The 18,877-nt window shown below is 32.1% G+C and overlaps 4 protein-coding genes across 9 annotated transcripts; 3 read left to right on the top strand and 1 right to left on the bottom strand.

The window, feature by feature from the left end:
• The first annotated feature begins 173 nt into the window (after positions 1-173).
• Positions 174-7,445, top strand: LOC106669832 (glycine-rich protein 1-like). Of its 2 annotated transcripts, XM_014399609.2 has the most exons (9): positions 174-281; positions 4,755-4,846; positions 4,907-4,979; positions 5,078-5,119; positions 6,083-6,192; positions 6,263-6,311; positions 6,768-6,854; positions 6,979-7,142; positions 7,211-7,445. In XM_014399609.2, the coding sequence occupies exons 2-9, from the start codon at positions 4,760-4,762 to the stop codon at positions 7,265-7,267; spliced, it is 669 nt and encodes a 222-aa protein (XP_014255095.1). In that variant the 5' UTR covers positions 174-281; positions 4,755-4,759; the 3' UTR covers positions 7,268-7,445. The 2 variants fall into 2 exon arrangements, with proteins under 2 accessions (XP_014255095.1, XP_014255096.1); XM_014399610.2 differs by lacking the exon at positions 6,768-6,854.
• On the bottom strand, positions 7,300-13,962 carry LOC106669834. 5 transcript variants are annotated; one of them, XM_014399612.2, is made up of 4 exons: positions 11,918-12,017; positions 7,851-7,971; positions 7,671-7,781; positions 7,300-7,602 (listed from the first exon to the last, which is right to left on the bottom strand). In XM_014399612.2, the coding sequence occupies exons 2-4, from the start codon at positions 7,965-7,967 to the stop codon at positions 7,522-7,524; spliced, it is 309 nt and encodes a 102-aa protein (XP_014255098.1). In that variant the 5' UTR covers positions 7,968-7,971; positions 11,918-12,017; the 3' UTR covers positions 7,300-7,521. The 5 variants fall into 5 exon arrangements, 3 of the variants coding, with proteins under 3 accessions (XP_014255098.1, XP_014255097.1, XP_024081860.1); XM_014399611.2 differs by lacking the exon at positions 11,918-12,017 and having other exon boundaries at positions 7,851-8,090; XM_024226092.1 differs by lacking the exon at positions 11,918-12,017 and having other exon boundaries at positions 7,508-7,781; positions 7,851-8,085.
• LOC106669830 (phenylalanine--tRNA ligase alpha subunit) lies at positions 9,963-11,831 on the top strand. Its single transcript, XM_014399607.2, has 2 exons — positions 9,963-10,323; positions 10,483-11,831. The coding sequence occupies exons 1-2, from the start codon at positions 10,090-10,092 to the stop codon at positions 11,749-11,751; spliced, it is 1,503 nt and encodes a 500-aa protein (XP_014255093.1). The 5' UTR covers positions 9,963-10,089; the 3' UTR covers positions 11,752-11,831.
• Positions 13,927-17,890, top strand: LOC106669831 (nucleoporin Nup37). The gene is made up of 6 exons (XM_014399608.2): positions 13,927-14,304; positions 14,372-14,581; positions 16,963-17,113; positions 17,185-17,404; positions 17,474-17,642; positions 17,707-17,890. The coding sequence occupies exons 1-6, from the start codon at positions 14,092-14,094 to the stop codon at positions 17,794-17,796; spliced, it is 1,053 nt and encodes a 350-aa protein (XP_014255094.1). The 5' UTR covers positions 13,927-14,091; the 3' UTR covers positions 17,797-17,890.
• Positions 17,891-18,877: the final 987 nt, after the last annotated feature.

Genomic DNA, 18,877 nt, shown 5'->3' with positions numbered 1-18,877 from the left:
CAGGTTGATTAAGGTTTTTCAAAAGGCACAACAAATCGCTGTAATAAACGCTTATAATTATAGATACTGCTGAAATTATTCGCAATCGCTTTCACCCCTTCTTAGATTTCAGTGACTAACAACTATGACAAACGGCCCTAGGAAGAGAACAACAAACAGGATTGGTGCCTGCGGTGGGGGAAGTCCTTCGGAACTCCGGCCGAAGAATCTTCACTCTTCAGTCCGTGCTTAGCAGGTTCGACTATTGGTCAGTTTGAGGTACTCCGGAGAAAAGCTTTCAGGTGAGTAAATCTCTCGTCTTAAGACGTTGAAGGGTAATTCAAGTTGTAAATTTATCTTTTTATAAGCATATAATTTATTTGTGATTTTATAATTTTATTGATAAAATATTACACGATATGATTTTATCAACGATTTTATGGTGACTGGTGTGACAGAATACAATTTATATTTTTAAAATAGTATCAATATAAGCTAATTTTTTGGGGAAAATGTTTTAGCAAAAAAAAAACTTGCTGAAGAATATAAAAAAGTTTGAAGTATTTGTCGATTTTATTTATTGTTTGATTATTTTATTGGTGTTTATGCCTTGTGTCATTTTTTATCTATTCACTTTTATAAATTCCGAAAAGTGTACATGAAATACACGATATGATTTTAGCTATGATTTTATGGTGATACTTTTTCAGAATACAATTTATATTTTTAAAATAGTATGAATATAAGCTAATTTTTTGGGTAAAATGTTTTAGCAAAAAAAAAAAAAACTTGCTGAAGAATATAAAAAAGTTTGAAGTATTTGTCGATTTTATTTATTGTTTGATTATTTTATTGGTGTTTATGCCTTGTGTCATTTTTTTTAATCTATTCACTTTTATAAATTCCGAAAAGTTTACATGAAATACGCGATATGATTTTAGCTACGATTTATGATAACTACAGAATACAATATTTTTAAAATAGTATGAATATAAGCTAATTTTTTTGGGTAAAAGTTTTAGCAAAAAACAAAAACCTTGCTGAAGAATATAAACAAGTATGAAGTATTTGTCGGTTTTATTTAATGTTACATTATTTTATTGGTGTTTATACCTTGTGTCATGTTTTTAACTATTCACATTTATAAATTCGAAAAAGTTTACATGAAATGTTTAAAATGTTCTTAAACTCAACTCACGTCATCAAATATAGAATTTTTGCACTTGACTTTCTCTTATCCAATAATTTTAGTTTTATCATCATCGTTCTAACAAATTTGTGTTTTGATCAAATCACCAATTTGTTGACAATTTCAACAGTTCAACTTTAATACTATCATAAAAATAAACCATTTTCGTTAAGAAATGCTTAGTAAACTGTGTCACAGCATAAAAACAAATGTGGACATACAATTTGAATAAAAATCGTACCGCTTATTGACATATTTGATAGAAATAAGTTAAGATCCAATATATCCATATATGTTGACGCAAAATATCAAGTTGTTATATAATTTTTCAAATGACCAATCGGCAACTACGTCGAATGAAAGCCGGGGTTGCTTAATTGGCCGATGTTTGATTCCTTGCCCTCCTATGCTGCGCAACGATAACATTACAATAACAACTTTGCCTGTTTGTTTGATGTTTTTCTTTTTTTTAAGTGATAAAATATGTGCAATTAGAAGATTAATTTCGAAATAAACAGAAACAATTTAATCTCGTGATCGGCTCGAATTAATTGCACATTTCTGACGTTCGTGATCTTTAATCAGGATAAATCGAACCGGTGGGCGAAAGGGTCGAACAAAAAAGATACTAAACAAAAGTAGTTTTATCAAATTATTGTAATAGTAACAAATTCTCAAGAAGAAAAAAATCCATTTCAAATTTATTCTTCTGAAATATTAATTGTCTATGTCCTTCGTTTCGAAGGAGATACGCTCTGATTCAAAGCAGGCTAATTTACACGGCGAATACATTATTATTTCCCACATTAAAAAATATTCGTATTTCATATGTAATTGAAAAAGCTGAGTAACGTGGAGATGGGATAGGTGAACCTAGAATGTCATGGAACTTAGAAAGTAGGCTGCGGACTTTTTTTTATAAAAGAAGTTACATTAAGATAAAATAAAAAATATATATAAATATCTTAAAATGAAAAAATTCTATTTTACGTAAATAATTTTAATCACGTAAATGATTAGGCATTGCTATTTAGCATTTAAACATCTCCATTTGATTGTTTTAATGTGAAATTTTTTATTATTTTATACATTATAATTCAATTGTACTATTATTTTTATAAGAAACCTTCGAATCCAGTTCACCTCCTTTAATATAATTATTTGCAATAAATTAAACATTTGAAAGTGTTTTCTTTTCAACTATATCACATCGATTCATCATTTTTCCTTCAACGTTTATTGTAAATTTTTAAAAATTTATTTAATCTTACAATTAAGTAATTAAACTTCTTCGTGGGGTCTCTTCAAGTGTGTTAAACCTGTTTTGAAATAAAGGCTTTGTCTGCTGGGGTAATTATTTGTTGCTAAACCGTTTCCCTCTGCTTGGCACGCCTTGGCTCAAAAAAATATCCTTGGTAGCCGCAAGGACCAATATTATTACCGTTGTAGGTTTGGTTCAAAAACACTTTCGATTGTACCGACAAATATTAAATTCATTATATGTATTATAGGCAAACAAACAAATAAATAAGAGGATCTATGACCTGAGGTTAGAACAATTCATACCAAAATTTTAATTGGGTATTACATTTCTTGTAGGTCTTCACTTAAGGTTTAGGGTGAAAATGGTGAAAAGCTTATAAAAATGCTAAAAGATTTTTTTTAAATGGTTTTTTGTTCTTAATCCCTCTGGTCCGCCTTTCCCCGCGGTGTGTCTAAGTTAGATAAATTTTAGGCAAATTATCCTCAAATTATTTTTAATAAGTACCTGCGAAAAACGAAAAAGACGTACAACTCAAAATTTTTCTTTGTACACAGCATTTTAATTCGAAAGAAGGCAATTTAACAGTCAAATTAACGGAGGAAAACGCCATTTCCAGAAGAACAAATTTTCCGTCAAGATAAACTGAAAATGGCGTGTGTATACTTTTATTATTTTTAAAACAAGATTGTTGCTTAAATATTATTAGCCAAGGGTATGATACAAGATGTTCGGCAACAAAAGTTTCTCAATGAGAAGCACTAACACGTTTTCGTTGTATATACGTTAAAAACATTTTATCGGACAGTTAAATCAAAATCCGTTTATACATAATAAAGGAAGAGGAAATGTGTATTAAGGGAAAAAAAGGAATGTCAAGTCTTTGGCCTTTCTGTCCAAAATGAATGAGCAAAAACAAAATCGCACTTACAAGCGAAACACGTCCACAAGTAAAACGGCTTTTTAGTGAAGGTCGGACTTTTTTTGTATCTCTCCTTATTGTTTCCTGTTTTCAAGGATATTTAAGTACATACGTAAACGTATATAGATTTTATTAGAGAAATGCTCCTTTAAATCCTTGGAATTAGGAATAACAGGAAGTTTCCGAGACCTTGAATCCCATTATTTTTAGTCGATGGATATCAAAATAGAAGAAATGTATTGAATTATTTTAAAATGCAAAAAGGAAATTCCTCTTTTTAAATCTATACAAAAATAAAAGTATACATTGTTCATAAAAAATATTAAAATTTTAAACTATGCAGTTTGGATAATTTTAGAAGACAACAAAAGACTGTACTATAATAGATAATCTTGGCTTTAGACAACTCGTTCTTTTAATTTGATTTTTGTTATTACAAAAATAATCCCAAATTAAATACTTAATGCTAATAGATTTTACATCTGAAATACAATTTTATTTTAAACCTTAAAGTGTACATAAACAAAAATTGTAAATATGTAAAATTGGATAGATGAAAATTTAATCTAATTAATTGAAAGATGTTGGCAATGTTGAAGAAGACAATGCCAATTCTATAATGAGGAAGCTTAAACGCCTGAGCACATATATTCATGCGAGAGTGGCCTACAAAAGGAACGCATAGAAAACATATTTTCTTACATATGTTTCAGTCTATAAATAGTTATATGTATGAAGAACGTCTGATTGAAAATATAATATATCAATATATTCATTAACAAAAATTAAAAAAAAAAATAATGTTGGTTTTTGTACAGATATACTGTGTGTATAGCTTTAATTTTGACAAAAACAATCATGCTGATTTAACTCAATTTAATACATTTTCAAACTCTCATAAACTTATGAGTAGTTCCTCTTGAGAATTATTCAAGGTCACAAAATAATTTAAATAAATTATTTTAAAAAATAAAAATGTTTTTTATGAGTTTAAATGACCAAAGTGTTTATTATTTTCAATTCACTAATTTTCGTGGTCTGCTTTACCAATTAATTAAGGTTTTTAGTTGAGATAAAAAAGTCAGTATCACGAGCGGGATTCGAACCCACGACCTTCGGCTTGATACGCTGCTGACTATCTACTGCATGGTCACGATAGCTCAAGTGGTAGAGTAGCGGCGTATCAAGCCGAAGGTGGTGGGTTTGAATCCCTCTCATGACACTGACTTTTTTACCTCAACTAAAAACCTTAATTAATTGAATATTATTTTCAATTTTATTCATAACATGAGTTAATAGTTTACTATAAACAATCCTGATAATTTATTTAACCATAACGCCAAACAATACTTGCAACATTTTTAATAAAATTAATATGTATTCGTATTTATTGTTGATTTCAGACAAAATGTATACAAGAATTTTATGTGGAATATTGTTGTTTGGAGTTGTCTACGGTGCGCCCAATCATATTAAAACAGTTTATTTGGACAAGGTAATTTCTTATAATATGGAAAATTTTCCAATCAACATATAATTAATTTGTTTAAAATAGGAAGTTCAAGGAGGAGCCAGTGTTGGTCAGGCAGGTGCATCTGCTTCATGGGGCCCCTTTGCAGCAAGTGCAGGTGATAATTTTAAGTTAAATAACTCATTGTTTAATTAACTCAAGCTTAATTATATATTTTTTATCGTTATATTATACTTATGTCCTTTTTATGTTCAGGAGTAGGTGGTGCAAATTTCGGAGGGGCTGGAGCTGGTGCAGGTATAGAACAACATAATTGCCATTTGTAATGACCTCATTAATATATGTTGTAAAGTTTAATTTAGTGTCAAACACATTCCATTATTTTATTATGGGAGTCTGGTTTTATTTCTTCCCCTGTGAATAAAACTACATGGTCTAAGACAGGTCTCTTGTGTGAACAGTATGGTCACAGTCTTGTTCCTGTTAGCCCCGAATTTCCACTTTGTAAGATCCTCTTCCTCTTCTCCTAATCCTCTTCACCATCTTATTCAGATGGTTTGCTATGGCGCTCACTCTCCACAATGATATGATGAGTGAGGTGTCATCCGCAAAAAAGAGTCAATTCTACTTCTGAAAATCATTGATATCAATTAGAAAAAGTGTGGGTTCCAGTACACAACCCTGAGGGACACCGCTAGCCCTTGAATGACCTTCCAATGTTACAATGAATTTTTACCGGTTGAGATATGAACCTATTATCTTGACTATATACTAAGGGAAACCCATATCTCTTATATATTTTATACAGTAAATCACTGTGCCTCACAGTATCAAATACTTTATTTATGTCAAGTAATATGGCTCCAATATGCATTTTTACTATTGAAATTCCATGAAATTGGTCGACCAGCCTGGTAGTTGGGCTAGAGTTGACAGGAAAGGCCTGAAGCCAAACTGTTCCCAAAGCAGTATCCCCTGGAGGTCCAAGTGTTTTCTAATTCCTCAATCAATGATCTTTTCAAATATTTACTTAGGTCACTAAGCAAATTGACAAAAGGTAGCTAATGAGATTCACAGGGTGTTTATCAGCATTATGAATGAATATGACGATTTTAGAAGTCTTCCATTTATCAATGAAACGTCCTTTGCCTTCTGTGATTTGTTTTGATTTCATTATGGAAATAGTTTAAAATGCCATGCTCAATTTGAATATACGTTATTTATTCAATATTCGATAAATTATATTTTATCTTTTTGCAGGAATTGGAAGTGGAAGTTCTAGCAGTGCTGCTGCCAGTGCTTCAGTAGGGGCAAGTGGCTCAGGTGGTGGATCCTTTGGCGGTCCAGGCTTTTTTGACTCAATTTTTAATGTAAATTCTTTGGTATTATTTATAACCAAATTTACAGTTTAAATATATTGAGAATAATTTTCTATTACAGATTCCGATCTCTGTTTTAAAATCTGTAAACACTCATCTCAATAATAAAGGTAAATTTATAAAATTATTACTGTATTTGTATAATTCTTCTATATAAACGAGGGGTGAAAAACAACAAATATAACAAAAATGTTATTAGCTTCTGAAAATATTGTGAATTAACTTGGTACACTGGTTGGCAAGGATAGTTCTACTCATGAACTAATTTTAAACAGCAATTTTTATTTTGAGCACTAAATGCTCATCACAAGGTTGAAATCTATAGGGCTTTGCAACCCCCTGAAGATTCAGCCTGATGATGAGCATTTAGTGCTTGAAATCTGGATCGGCTTAACACCAATTTATGAATATCCTTTCCAGCCAGTGAAATGATATACTGACTCCATCTTAACTAATTCTATTAACTTGGTATTGTCATTGTCTAAGTTGCTATCTGTTTTGTTATAAATGTCTGTCCTTGATTGAGTAAAAATTGCATTTGGTTTTATTTTTTACCTGCAATTTAGATACTCAACAAGCTTTGTTGGTAAGGAGAGCGCAAAAACAATGTAGAAGGCATGGAAACTGCGATGCTTTGAAAGAACTTATGCAAGGTGAAAGCTTAATTAAAATATGAATGCTGCTTTTTGTTTTATGCTGAATTTTTTAAAGCATGTCGATATGCAACTTCATTTTAAATTTCATTGATTGCATTATATTGATTTTATATATGTTTAGGAAAAGTTGGATTCAGTGGGACAGGATCTGTTGCCAGTGCTGATGCCAGTTCATCATCCTCGGTTCTTGCAAGATCTGGCCTGAATTCAGCTAATTCCGAAGCCGCTGCAGGTTCTGTCAGTGTCGATGGTTCAGTACATAAAAACTATGACAGTACCTTTGCTGTAAGTTGTATAAAAAGTGATTGTTAAAATGTTTTTGAATTGCTTATAATAATTTATTTATGTTGCAGATCCCAATTGCAGCACTCACTTCAGTCAACCAGTTTTTAAATGGGAAAGGAAAATAATTTTTTTTAAATACTTAATTTAATTATAATTAAACTTATCAGAAGCCAAAAGGCTAGTTATGCTGGGCAGTAGCTTATAAGCTAATAAATCCTTTTTTTATTTATTGAATTTCAACTATATTAGTCATGCTAATTATCAACATTTGTATACAATCTGAATAAATCTTTTTATAAATAATGTTTTGTTTACTGTAACATGATTTTAAATCAAATGCAAATTAGAATAATGTAATGATGAAGATAATAGTGCTTTTTCAACCTATTTTTGGTGGACCTTGTGTAGTCTTATCCCTTGCTGCCTTTTCCCTTGCTGCATCTCCATAAGTATGGCCACCCTGAAATTCACACTCACAGTACCTAATAATAATATGTTAAAGTTGCTGAAATGAGTAGATAATAATACCAAATAGACTATCAAAGCTGCAAATTGCCTATAATAGGCTGGAAGCCTGACTTGTAATTCTTGAGAAACTGCAGCAAAACAATTTGGAGTTCTCATTATGATCTTGCCTATCTGAAAATATATTAAAATATCAATAATTATGAAACATAAACATGTAATAACACATATTATATTTATTACTTCTTTAAGTTGTCGCTTATGTCTTTCGTGTAATTTCAGTAATACACAATCTTTTTGTTCTTCTGATAAAACAAGAAGAGGCCAAATCAAGACCAAAGTCACCAATATAAGATTCATTTATCTGCAAATAGCCATATTGTGTAAAAGTATTGTAATCAACTGTTGTTATCAATTCATCAGATTATTTTTTGTAAATAAAAAATAAAGAAATAGGTGACATGTTATTTATTTTATACAGTAACACAAATTTAATTTATCTTTAATATTTCATTTTCTTAAAATAAATCCTCATCCTTAAGATATATAAAGGAAATGGTTATGATTAAATGTTCAGCATGAAGGTATGTTTTTTCTTGTATATGAACTCTTCCACCAGTTTTTATTTTGTTAACAAAACTTTTTAACCAACACTTGGCCCTTGGCCCTCCTCAGTCGATTCTCCTTTGTCACTTTTTTGGAATTACATTCTACGGAAGCTCTATCAAGAATTCTTTTGTCATTGAACTCATTCAACACATTTCTCAGAGGTTCATAAATTGCTACTGTGATACGAAAAATCACAACCCTTGTTGATGCCTCACCAGATAAGCTTCCGACAAAATAGCAAAATTTCTCAATGGTGTTAAAGATATTCTTCCCGCAAAGAGTAAAACATTGAGAAGTGCTCTTGAGCTGCAATGGCAGTACAATAGAAAAGCCAAACAAAAAGAGGCAATTTTACTAACAAAGTAAAAAGTTCTGATGACATAGACAAGTATACACCATTTTTTTCAAAGGATCTGTAGGTATATCTGACCAGAGGATCATTATGTTTGGTTACGGGACTACCTTAAAATAGAACAACCCACACCTACTGAACCATCAAGTATATTAATGACATTTATTTATTTATGTATTTTCATTTTTAAGGGTTCAATTTAATTAACTGAGTTTGTTTTTAACAAAGCATATATAGAATTATAAACATAAATATACATATATGTAAATAAAGCTTGAATAATTTTGTCAATTATTTCTTTATTGTTATTTATTATTATCTATTCTTTAAATGGTAAAGGCGCATCATCACTTAGAATCAGGTCTTTTGGAAACAATTGTTAACAGCTACCAATAGTCCATTCAGCTGTACCTTGTAGTGTGTAACGGGGCTAAGTATCATATTCATAGTTACTCATTATTCATAGTTGAAAAGGTAAAGAAAAAAGTGAAAAGGTTTTTCATGTTAACATGAAAATAAAAGAATTTAAGTTTATATACTTCTGACTAAAAATCAGTAAATGTGTATCTTGTTCTTATATTTGATGTTAAATTGGCCAAAATTAAAATGTATAATATATCCTTTTGTAGAGCCCTGAAGAAAGTACAATAAAGTTCCGAAAGCTAGACGAAGATTTAACTTAAAAATATTTTCTTTGACCACATCCCTGATAACAACCAGGAGAACATAAGTTGGCCGATAAATCTACAAAAAAAGTACCATAAAATTATTTGTTTATGGATTTCCACTTTTATGGATTCAACCTATATTAAGCAGTGACTTGGAATTTATTTACACTTTAATTAATTAAATGAGACATCTCTGACAGCTTAGGCCATGGAATTTGTCTTTAACAAAGGATATATAGAATTATAAATGTAAATATACATTTATATATAAATAAAGCTTGAATAATTTGTTAATTATTTATTAAATTAAGTGTTGTTTAAATGGTAAAGGTGAAGCATTACTTATACTTGGGACTTTTGAAAACAATTGCTAACAACTAGCTAAAGTAATACCAACAGTTCATTTGCTGTGCCTTTTGGGTGTAATGTGTGAAAATACCATAAATTCATTCATTTATTTCTGTTTTAATTTTTATGGATTCAACTTATTGTATGCAGTAACTTGTACTTTAGTTAGTTAAATGAGACACCTCTGACAGCTTAGGCCGTTGAATCTGTCTTTAACAAAGGTAAATGTAAATATAATGTAAACATAAATGTAAATAAATCTTGAATAATATTGACAATTATTTATTAGATAAGCATTGTTTTTATGGTCAAGGCCATCATCGTTTTTGGAAACAACCGCCAATAGTTAACTGATCCTAACCAATAACAGTACCAACAGTCCATTCAGCTGTCGTCTGGTGTGTAACGTGCCAACCAAAGTACCAACAGTTCTTTAACCTCGCCTCAACGATAACACGTTGTCTAAAGGCTGAATTTTCAAATTTTACACTTTACAGTTTAAAGAATGACCATGGACGAGTCTCCGGTCATTGCCCAAATTTTGGAAAAGCTGCGATTGAACGACCAAGTTAGCAGCAAAGAGGTTGCTCATGATCTCGGATGTGCTCACGAAATCGTAATTGGACAGATAAACAGCTTGAAGTCCAAAGGGGAAGTCATCGAAGTGGAAGCCGTGCCGACTACCCTTTGGGAGCTGACAGATGAAGGGAAATGGATAAAGGACAATGCCAGTTATGAGGTGTGTGAGAAGATTTCACGAAACAACTAAATTTGGTGGTTTTTAGACATGCATTTTATTTTGGATATATTTTCTAGTAGAAATGAAAATTCTATGCTTCTCTCTTAAAATTGACTTGTTATTATAGTACTTTTATTGATAATGCACGCATTTTTCAAGGTACTGGTCTTCAACTATGTCAAAGAGAAAAAGGAAGCACCTCTCTCTGAAGTCATGAAGAATGTGCACAATGCCAAAATTGGCTTTAACAAAGCCATGGCTAACAACTGGGTGAAGAAGTTGCCAGGGAATCTGATCACCCCGGTGCTCGATTCTGTCCAGGACGACATCAAGATGAATCTGGAGTCCATCGCAGCAAAGGACTACTTGAAAGTTAGCGATGAAAAGAAAGCTGAGTTCAAAAAAAGAAAGCTAATCAAAGAGACATCTATGACTGTTTTCAACGTCAAAAAGGGTAAAGAGTTTGGTTCGAATCTATCTAAACAAGAGACTGAATTGACGGCTGAAATGTTGGAATCCGGCTTGTGGAAAAGTGCACAGTTCAAGAATTACAATTTTGAAGCTATGGGTGTGCCGACTGTGCCCGGTGCACTGCATCCACTTATGAAAATGAAAGATGAATTTAAGAAGATATTTTTAGAAATGGGATTCAGCGAGATGGATACGAGTAGTTATGTGGAGAACTCGTTTTGGAATTTTGACGCGTTGTTTCAACCACAACAACATCCGGCAAGGGATGCGCATGACACATTTTTCTTAGACCACCCCAAAGAGTCGGACCTGACAAAAGTACCTAACAAGTATTTAGAAAGTGTAGAAGAAGTGCACAGCAAAGGAAAATACGGGTCTCGAGGTTATAAGTACAACTGGTCTATTAACGAAGCAAAGAAAAACATACTCAGAACTCACACTACGGCAAATAGTGCAAGATTTCTGTACAATTTAGCACAGAAAGGAGAATTTCAACCTGTAAAAATGTTTAGCATAGATAAAGTGTTCAGAAATGAAACACTCGATGCTACTCATCTCGCAGAATTTAATCAAGTGGAAGGCTTTGTTGCAGATTACAATCTGTCGCTTGGAGATTTAATCGGTGTTATTCACGGATTCTTTGAAAAACTTGGTATTACGCAACTCAAGTTTAAACCTGCCTACAACCCTTACACCGAGCCAAGCATGGAGATATTTTGCTTTCATCCAGGCTTGTCCAAATGGATAGAAGTTGGAAATTCAGGAATGTTCAGACCTGAGATGTTGCTCCCTATGGGGTTACCACCTGGTGTCAATGTCATCGCATGGGGCCTCTCCTTAGAAAGGCCTGCAATGATTAAATTTAAGCTCAACAATATAAGAGATTTAGTTGGGCCTAAAGTGCAAATATCTATGATACAAGAAAACCCTATTTGCAGACTTGAAAAACAGTGTTGAGACAAGTTATTTAATAACATTGTTATTTATGTCTTGTTGAGACAAAAAGTCATTATTTTATTAAAAGTGTTTGAAAAGAGTTTTGTTATTTATTTTAACTAGTTTCATTATTTCGTTTTGTAAAAAAATATATATTTTTGTAAAAAAAAATGTTTACCATACTTACTGATTATGTGTTTAAACTTGTTTTACCAAAGAAATACCAGCAATGCAGTGTTATGGCAATTTATAGGAAAAATGAAATAACTTGATATTATTATCAACTTATCTAGGTTAAGGATCTAGGATAGGTTGGTGTCGTCGGCCCAATTGAGTCAGCAGTTTTATTCATCACCATGAAATTTAATGTTTGCAACCAATTTTGATTTTATAGAACATTTTACAAGGGAACGAAAAATAGTTTTTATCACATTCACTCAGTGTGTTGCTTCACCAGGCGAATGAAAGATGGTGATGTCAAACTTTCATTTCTCTCAAATCTCAAAAAAATGTATATCTAATAAAAAAAGAAAGTCAAACGAGATAAATCCCAAATGTGTCCCATGTTAAAAATAAATAAGGCAAGGATGTGTGGTGTATTATATAATTTGTGTATCAGGGGATTAGGAGAAAAATAGATATTCAGATTCTTTATTATCCTTAGTTACAAAATTATATTTAATCTAGCTCGAATGCAATCCACTTAAATTCATATTCAATAATTTATTAAAAATCTACTGTATTGTCCAGAAAACAAATTAACAAACAATAAAATGTATTTAAATAATGTAACTGTTCATAAAAACTAAGGAAAAATGAATTAATAAGAGCACATTTTGTATTTCATATGATGTCAAATTTATTATTAATTACTCAGGAAGTTTATATAGTAGAAGTTCAATATGCAAAAAAATATGAGCGAATGAAAGAAAGTATTTAACAACAAATTTTCTTTGTGGCTAGTACTTATGTAGGTAGCAGTCTACAATAGATTTTTTTTTTAATTTTTAACACATTGTTAATACCCACACATGAATATAATATACCTCACACACATTTTCACAGGCATGAAAAACGTTTTGAAAAAATTGAAACAAGTACTGAGTTAATAAAATTTGGTCACAAAAATCTAGCAGTATTTAAAAAGAAAGAAATTTTAAAATGCATCAGAGAAAAAAGGGGAATGCTCTGAATTTTTATAGTTTCATTGAAAAGAGACTGTAGTCTAAACATGTACAATTGTACATACTCTGTCAGTGCAACAGACTGCAGATCTATAGTAGAATCTTCATAACCTTAAATGATTGGGACCGAGACCTGTTTAAAATAACAAAAATTCAGATTAGTTAAATAATGCAGAAGCAAGGAGTAAAACGGTCTGGTAGACAGGTGACGCACACTGAAAATTAGGCTGGAAGTTTCAAGAAAAAAAAAAAAAGAAGCAAGATAAGGGTGATAGTTTAGTCAAGTCATTTTGGTATTCTTATCCTTGAGTGATGGTTTGTCTGGGCATTCGGTTTCTCATCATCTTCAAGTCATTTTGGTATTCTTATCCTTGAGTGATGGTTTGCCTGGGCATTCGGTTTCTCATCATCTTCAAGTCATTTTGGTATTCTTATCCTTGAGTGATGGTTTGTCTGGGCATTCGGTTTCTCATCATCTTCAAGTCATTTTTGTCTTCTTAACCTTGAGTAATGGTTTGTCTGGGCATTCGATTTCTATCATCTTCCGTTTTTATTTGCATTTTATTATGTGATTAATTATTATTTTACAATTAGCACTAGTAGGTAATTGCGTATGCCATTGCCACCCTTTGCTGGGCTTCAGTGAATACAAGAATTGTTGGAAATGGCCTAGGAAGGGAGCTGGTACAATGATGACGAAGTCTTTGATTATCTTTTCACAGGGCAGAGAAACTTTTATAAAAACTAATTTTTTTGTGTGTGTTTTATTACCATCCACTAAGTGGTTGATGTAATATAGTTTGAAAAATATATCAAAAAATAATGCAGTATATTCAAAATTATAATTTTTATATTTTTTACTTAAAACAGAAAACTTTGTTACCAACTCCATTATATTTAGTGTTCTGATTGACCAAATTACTTCTTTCAATTAATTAATCTTTTTATGCAAGGACTTGGTGAAAATGAAATTGTTACCAAAATTGATGACAGGTTCGTAATTGGTGGCTTTCATGTTGGGAAGGACCATGCAGGACATTGGTTCTTGGTTCAACCACTTGCTACTTGCTAGTAGGTTATCTTGCCGCTATTTCTGAAAATAATAACTTAAAAGTAATTTCGGTTTAATGAAAATCGCCGAATTTCTATTTATTCTTGAAAACCGATTTTTTTGACGATGCCTTCTAACGTGATGAGCTCTTCTCTTTTTCATGACAAATCTATTTCAACGGCTGAAAAGTATCGAAATTCAATGAACGACGTTCCCAAGGCGAAGTTAGAATTCAGTGAAAAGGTCTACAGCATCGAGTTTTCGCCTTATTTGTGGTGCCACGACTTGATATGCGTGGCACTCGCTTCAAAAATCATAGTCGGCCAGATAAAGTTTAAGGTCTGTTTATCTACCACTTCCTTGTGTATGAATGATTTAACACTGGCCTTGGTTTTTTGTTTTTTAGGAAGAGGATGACTGCCAGATTGAGGAAGTGAGCTACAGAAAGGTGGAGGAGTTGAGAGTAGAACATAGGGTTCACAGAATGTGCCTAAGTCCAGAGAGCAACATCAAAATTGCACCCAAAACAATCATTTTAGCGTTCACCAATTCGAAAAATCAGCTAATCATTGTCGCATTTGACCATGGTGCTGACATTGATAGAATTAGTACAAAGGTATAATTTATTATATAATATAAGTAATCCTCGCTTGATTAGTTCCAATCTTACAGTATTCTTATTACATCTTTGAATTTTATTACCTACGTGTGGTGTTTATTGACCGTTGATTAATGATTATTTGGAGATCGTGAGATGCTGTCTGGTGTGATGTAGGTTTAGAAAAAGGTTTTCTTTATCGTGTCGATGTTTCAATCTTTATTTAGATCATCTTCAGGGCCTGGGATTTACAAACATTATTTAAATTATACAAATACATGTAAGATGTGAAAATGAATTTATTCAATGATGTATACAATATAGAAATTTTCAGTTTAATCAAAGCATTTGTACTCACTAAAAGTGTGTGTTTTCTGTGTAGATGTGTGCCATTGTTGTGTGTCGTCTTGAGAGTGTTAGTGTGATAGACCCCACTTTGAGTGAGTACAAATACTTTGATTAAACCGAAAATTTCTATATTGTGTACATCATTGTATAAATTCATTTTCACATCCTACATGCATTTGTATAATTTAAATAATGCTTATAAATCTCAGGCCCTGAAGATGAGGTAAATAAAGATTGAAACGTTGACATGATAAAGAAAATGTTTTTCAAACCTACATCACACCAGACCGCATCTCATGATCTCTAATTAATTTATCTTGTATCAGTTGTATTTTTTATATAGTTGTGTTGTAACTTGTAAGCCTAAGTACATTTTCTCTAGTGAATACATATACACCATCCGTTAATCCATACACTACTAATACAAAGTCTGCCTAATCCAAATGTGTTTCAGTCGGAGGAGAAGAAATTTTTTTAGTTGTTTGACCACGTAGGGTGAGATGTTAGGGTGGCCAATTTGTATTTGCCACACTAATGGTCCTGGATTTGAACCCCGTCATAGCCCATAGTTTTTTAATAGAAAATAGTATGAAAAATATATTGTAAATTGGTATCCTTTGTCCTTGGCACAATGGTAGGTGGACATTAAGCCAAGGAATTACTCTATACTTTTATAGGTTTTTTTGTTTGTTGTTTTGGTTTTGCTCACTTCAAACTTTACTGTTTATTTTTCGCTGCATTTTCATACAAAAATTGTAAGGTCTGCACAGTGATTAAATTGTAGTTTAATCCTTTCCAAACGTTTTAGTCTGCCTATCATTGCCATCTTCACTGATGGGATTTAACCAAGATTATTATTAAAAACTGATGCGAGTTTAATTTTATTATTTTTTTCAATAAGTTTACTTATAGTAGTAATGGATTTTGACCTTGCACACTCTGAACTCAATTCTCAATTTAACTCTATTTAAATACCGCTAGGATGTTCCGTACGACCTGTGAACAGTCCTTTATTCTGTACTTCTTTTTTTCTTTTTAGAGTTTCTCTAATCTGTATAAATATTAGTTGAAAGTCCTACTAGTTAGTGCTGTGGTTAACTTCCTAGACCATTTCTATCAATTCCTGCATCTCCTGGACAATGGTGACAATGCCATGTGTAATTAGTAATTACGTACATGAGTCAATGGAAAATAATAATAATTAATTTAATTGTGGAATTTCCTCATGGGGTGTGAGGGGTGATGAACTTCTAGATTTATCATTTATGATAATTTTTTGGTTGCCTGCTTTATTCTATCAGATCCAAAATTCATCTGACAGACTGTAAAAGCTTGAATAGGCAGAACAAAATTAATTAATTAAAATTTAATTATTTGCTAAAGTGCCTCATTGCTAATTTTGATGCTGATTTATATTGGATCGAAAGATAAGTTCCTAGCATTTTTTGATATGTTTAAGGAAAATTTCAGGTATTTATAATCAAAGTTAAATAACAATATATAAACCATTTTGTACTATTACCTGTGGCCATCACCCATGTTCCAGAACTTCTCAGGTTTTTAAACTATGAACTTCTTAATGTGTTTTCTGCAGACTTTAAGTGAAGTAAAGTTTTTCTGATTAATAGAGTTTAGAATAAGTGAAAATCTGAAGGAACAATATCAGGCAAATACGATGTGTGGGCGAGCTTTATAGTGTGGAAAACATCCCATTGCAATTAATCAATGGTGGTTGTTTTTGGTAAATTGCTGATTTTTATCACTCTAATTGTGCACAGCACACTTGAATTAATGATTTGGTTGGGCAGAAGAAGCTCATAATAAAACAACCACCTTTCAATCCAAACAAATGCTCAACATTCTCGGGATGTAATCAAGCTTTTAAAGTTGTTAACTTTGCGTCAGTGCATTTTTCTCTCAGAACATTTTCTCATCAATCTTTTTAAAATTTGTCGCACTAGTTAGATGATTGTCCGATGTATAACTATACTCCATAAAACTTTATATAGTTTATAAATTTGTATAAAGTTATATTTTATCTTGTATTTTAGGTTATAAACAGCCACACAGGATATATAAATGGTATAGAGTACGATAAAGAAGGAAACTTTCTAGCATCATGCAGCGATGACTTGTCATGTAGAATCTGGTCAGCCGCTAACTCCTATGCGCCAATTTATAAATTTTTTCTTTCTTCACCTGGTATTTTCCTTTCTTAATAATTCCACCCGCTTGGTTTTTACATATTTTGAAAAAATAATTGTAATGCGCAGGGATTGCAGTGAGCTGGCACAAAGACGATTCTGCAAAATTACTAGTGGCCGAAAAATCCGGTGTTATAACATTACACAATGTTACTACAAGACAGACAGTACTCTCTCTAAGGTCTCAAGCAAGCCCTTTGCTATCGATGGACTGGTCACCTACGAACACCGATTATATTAGTGCAATTTGTGGAGGCAATCTAGTCCTTTGGTGCATAAATAGCCCTAGGTCAGTTCAAAAGTAACTCATCTTGGTTTTAATTTTTTAAAAATATTTTAATTTGATTTTTGATTTCAGTGCCCCTCTTGTCGATAGAACAGTTCACTCTGAAGGCGGTATAAAAGTTAAATTTTTCCCTTTGTGCGAATCAAAACTTCTTACCTTGGGATCACATGATAATACATTGAAGATTCACCAAACAAGCCCGTCAGGCATCTATACCACTAATATCTCTTCTTCATTAAAGGTATCAGTGTGACTTTGAAGCATAAATGAAGGATGTACTTAAATAAAATATTATATTTTTGTAGATGTGCACTGAGTTGACTTGCCATCATAACCTACCTTACATCTGTACAGCAAGCGATAATTTTGTTACTATTTGGAAGCTTCCTGTTTAGCATTTAAATGTGGAAGGAGTTTTGTTATAAATATATTTTTTTGTATTTAAATTTATAATAAAAATGTAACGAATAAATTTTTGTATTGTTGAAATTTTCAATTAAAAAAAAACTGTCCCTATGTCAAACCATAATTAACATTAAAAATAAGGTACAGTGGGGGGGGGAGCCGAGTGGTTAAGGCGTCAGACTCTCGGCTAGTAGATCCCACGGTCGTGGGTTTGATCCCCACTGTCGCCTCTGGACTTTTTTTGTCGCCTAAGCGACCGGTGGCTGCAATTGAAAGAAATTGACATGGCACTCATCAATGGAAGGAGCGGGATCAGATCTCAGCGACCCAGAATTTGGTTCCAACCCCCTTCAAAAATGAGTTTCTTCGATGGAAGAACACTGGCACACCGGGGGCTCAAATTCACACTTGTGTTGCGAGCCCCCAAAAAATGGAGCCAGCGATAAAGTACAATAAGCTGTAGAGCTGCAGTGCTCAGGAGAGAACTCCTCCAGATCCTGGTATACATTGTAAAAAAAAAAAAAAGAAAGAAAAAAAAGTACAGTGGAAACCCGTTTATCTGGACCCGTTTGTTAAAATGTTATTTTTTATAAATTTTTCATATTTCTCAATGCATGTGTATTAATTCTTTTAAATTCATAATTCAACTATATGCTTAATTTGTCGTTCGAAATTCGTAAAGGCCACCAAATCAAGGCACTTCCACTAGTCACACGATGGAAGAGGCTGGAGAGGCCGACAGTCACTTTTTTTTGTTAAAAATAAATAGAAATTGTTGTGTTGTGTTGTTCATCTGTTGGCTTCCATTGAAAAGGTTTTTTTATTACATATATTTTTATTAGGTATGTTTTACGTAATTTTTTTTTGAGAAACGCGTGTCTGGAGTTGAACAACAATAAAAGCTAATAAAACCTATCTATTACTTTAAATGTAACTTGATATATGAATAAAAGTATTCACTTTCATGTGTGTTTTTTCCGTTTTTATGACACAATACTAATAAAATCACAATTTTCGGATCATCCGGATAAGTCACGGTCCTTTCAAGTTTAGATTAATGAATTTCTACTG

This window comes from Cimex lectularius, unplaced genomic scaffold (assembly GCF_000648675.2).
Source record: "Cimex lectularius strain Harlan isolate CLEC.00 unplaced genomic scaffold, Clec_2.1 scaffold76, whole genome shotgun sequence".
NCBI classification, from domain to species: Eukaryota; Metazoa; Arthropoda; class Insecta; order Hemiptera; family Cimicidae; genus Cimex; species Cimex lectularius.
This window is presented reverse-complemented; position numbering and strand designations above follow the sequence as displayed.

Excerpts from the sequence above, each read along its gene's own strand:
- LOC106669832 (XM_014399609.2), top strand. The coding sequence starts at position 4,760 with ATGTATACAAGAATTTTATGTGGAATATTGTTGTTTGGAGTTGTCTAC. Across the intron at positions 4,847-4,906 it reads AAACAGTTTATTTGGACAAG|GAAGTTCAAGGAGGAGCCAG; the intron begins GTAATTTCTTAT and ends TGTTTAAAATAG. Across the intron at positions 5,120-6,082 it reads AGGGGCTGGAGCTGGTGCAG|GAATTGGAAGTGGAAGTTCT; the intron begins GTATAGAACAAC and ends ATCTTTTTGCAG.
- LOC106669834 (XM_024226092.1), bottom strand. The coding sequence starts at position 7,967 with ATGAATCTTATATTGGTGACTTTGGTCTTGATTTGGCCTCTTCTTGTT. Across the intron at positions 7,782-7,850 it reads ATAAGCGACAACTTAAAGAA|ATAGGCAAGATCATAATGAG; the intron begins GTAATAAATATA and ends ATATATTTTCAG.
- LOC106669830 (XM_014399607.2), top strand. The coding sequence starts at position 10,090 with ATGACCATGGACGAGTCTCCGGTCATTGCCCAAATTTTGGAAAAGCTG. Across the intron at positions 10,324-10,482 it reads AGGACAATGCCAGTTATGAG|GTACTGGTCTTCAACTATGT; the intron begins GTGTGTGAGAAG and ends GCATTTTTCAAG.
- LOC106669831 (XM_014399608.2), top strand. The coding sequence starts at position 14,092 with ATGCCTTCTAACGTGATGAGCTCTTCTCTTTTTCATGACAAATCTATT. Across the intron at positions 17,114-17,184 it reads ATTTTTTCTTTCTTCACCTG|GGATTGCAGTGAGCTGGCAC; the intron begins GTATTTTCCTTT and ends TGTAATGCGCAG. Across the intron at positions 17,405-17,473 it reads TGGTGCATAAATAGCCCTAG|TGCCCCTCTTGTCGATAGAA; the intron begins GTCAGTTCAAAA and ends TTTTGATTTCAG.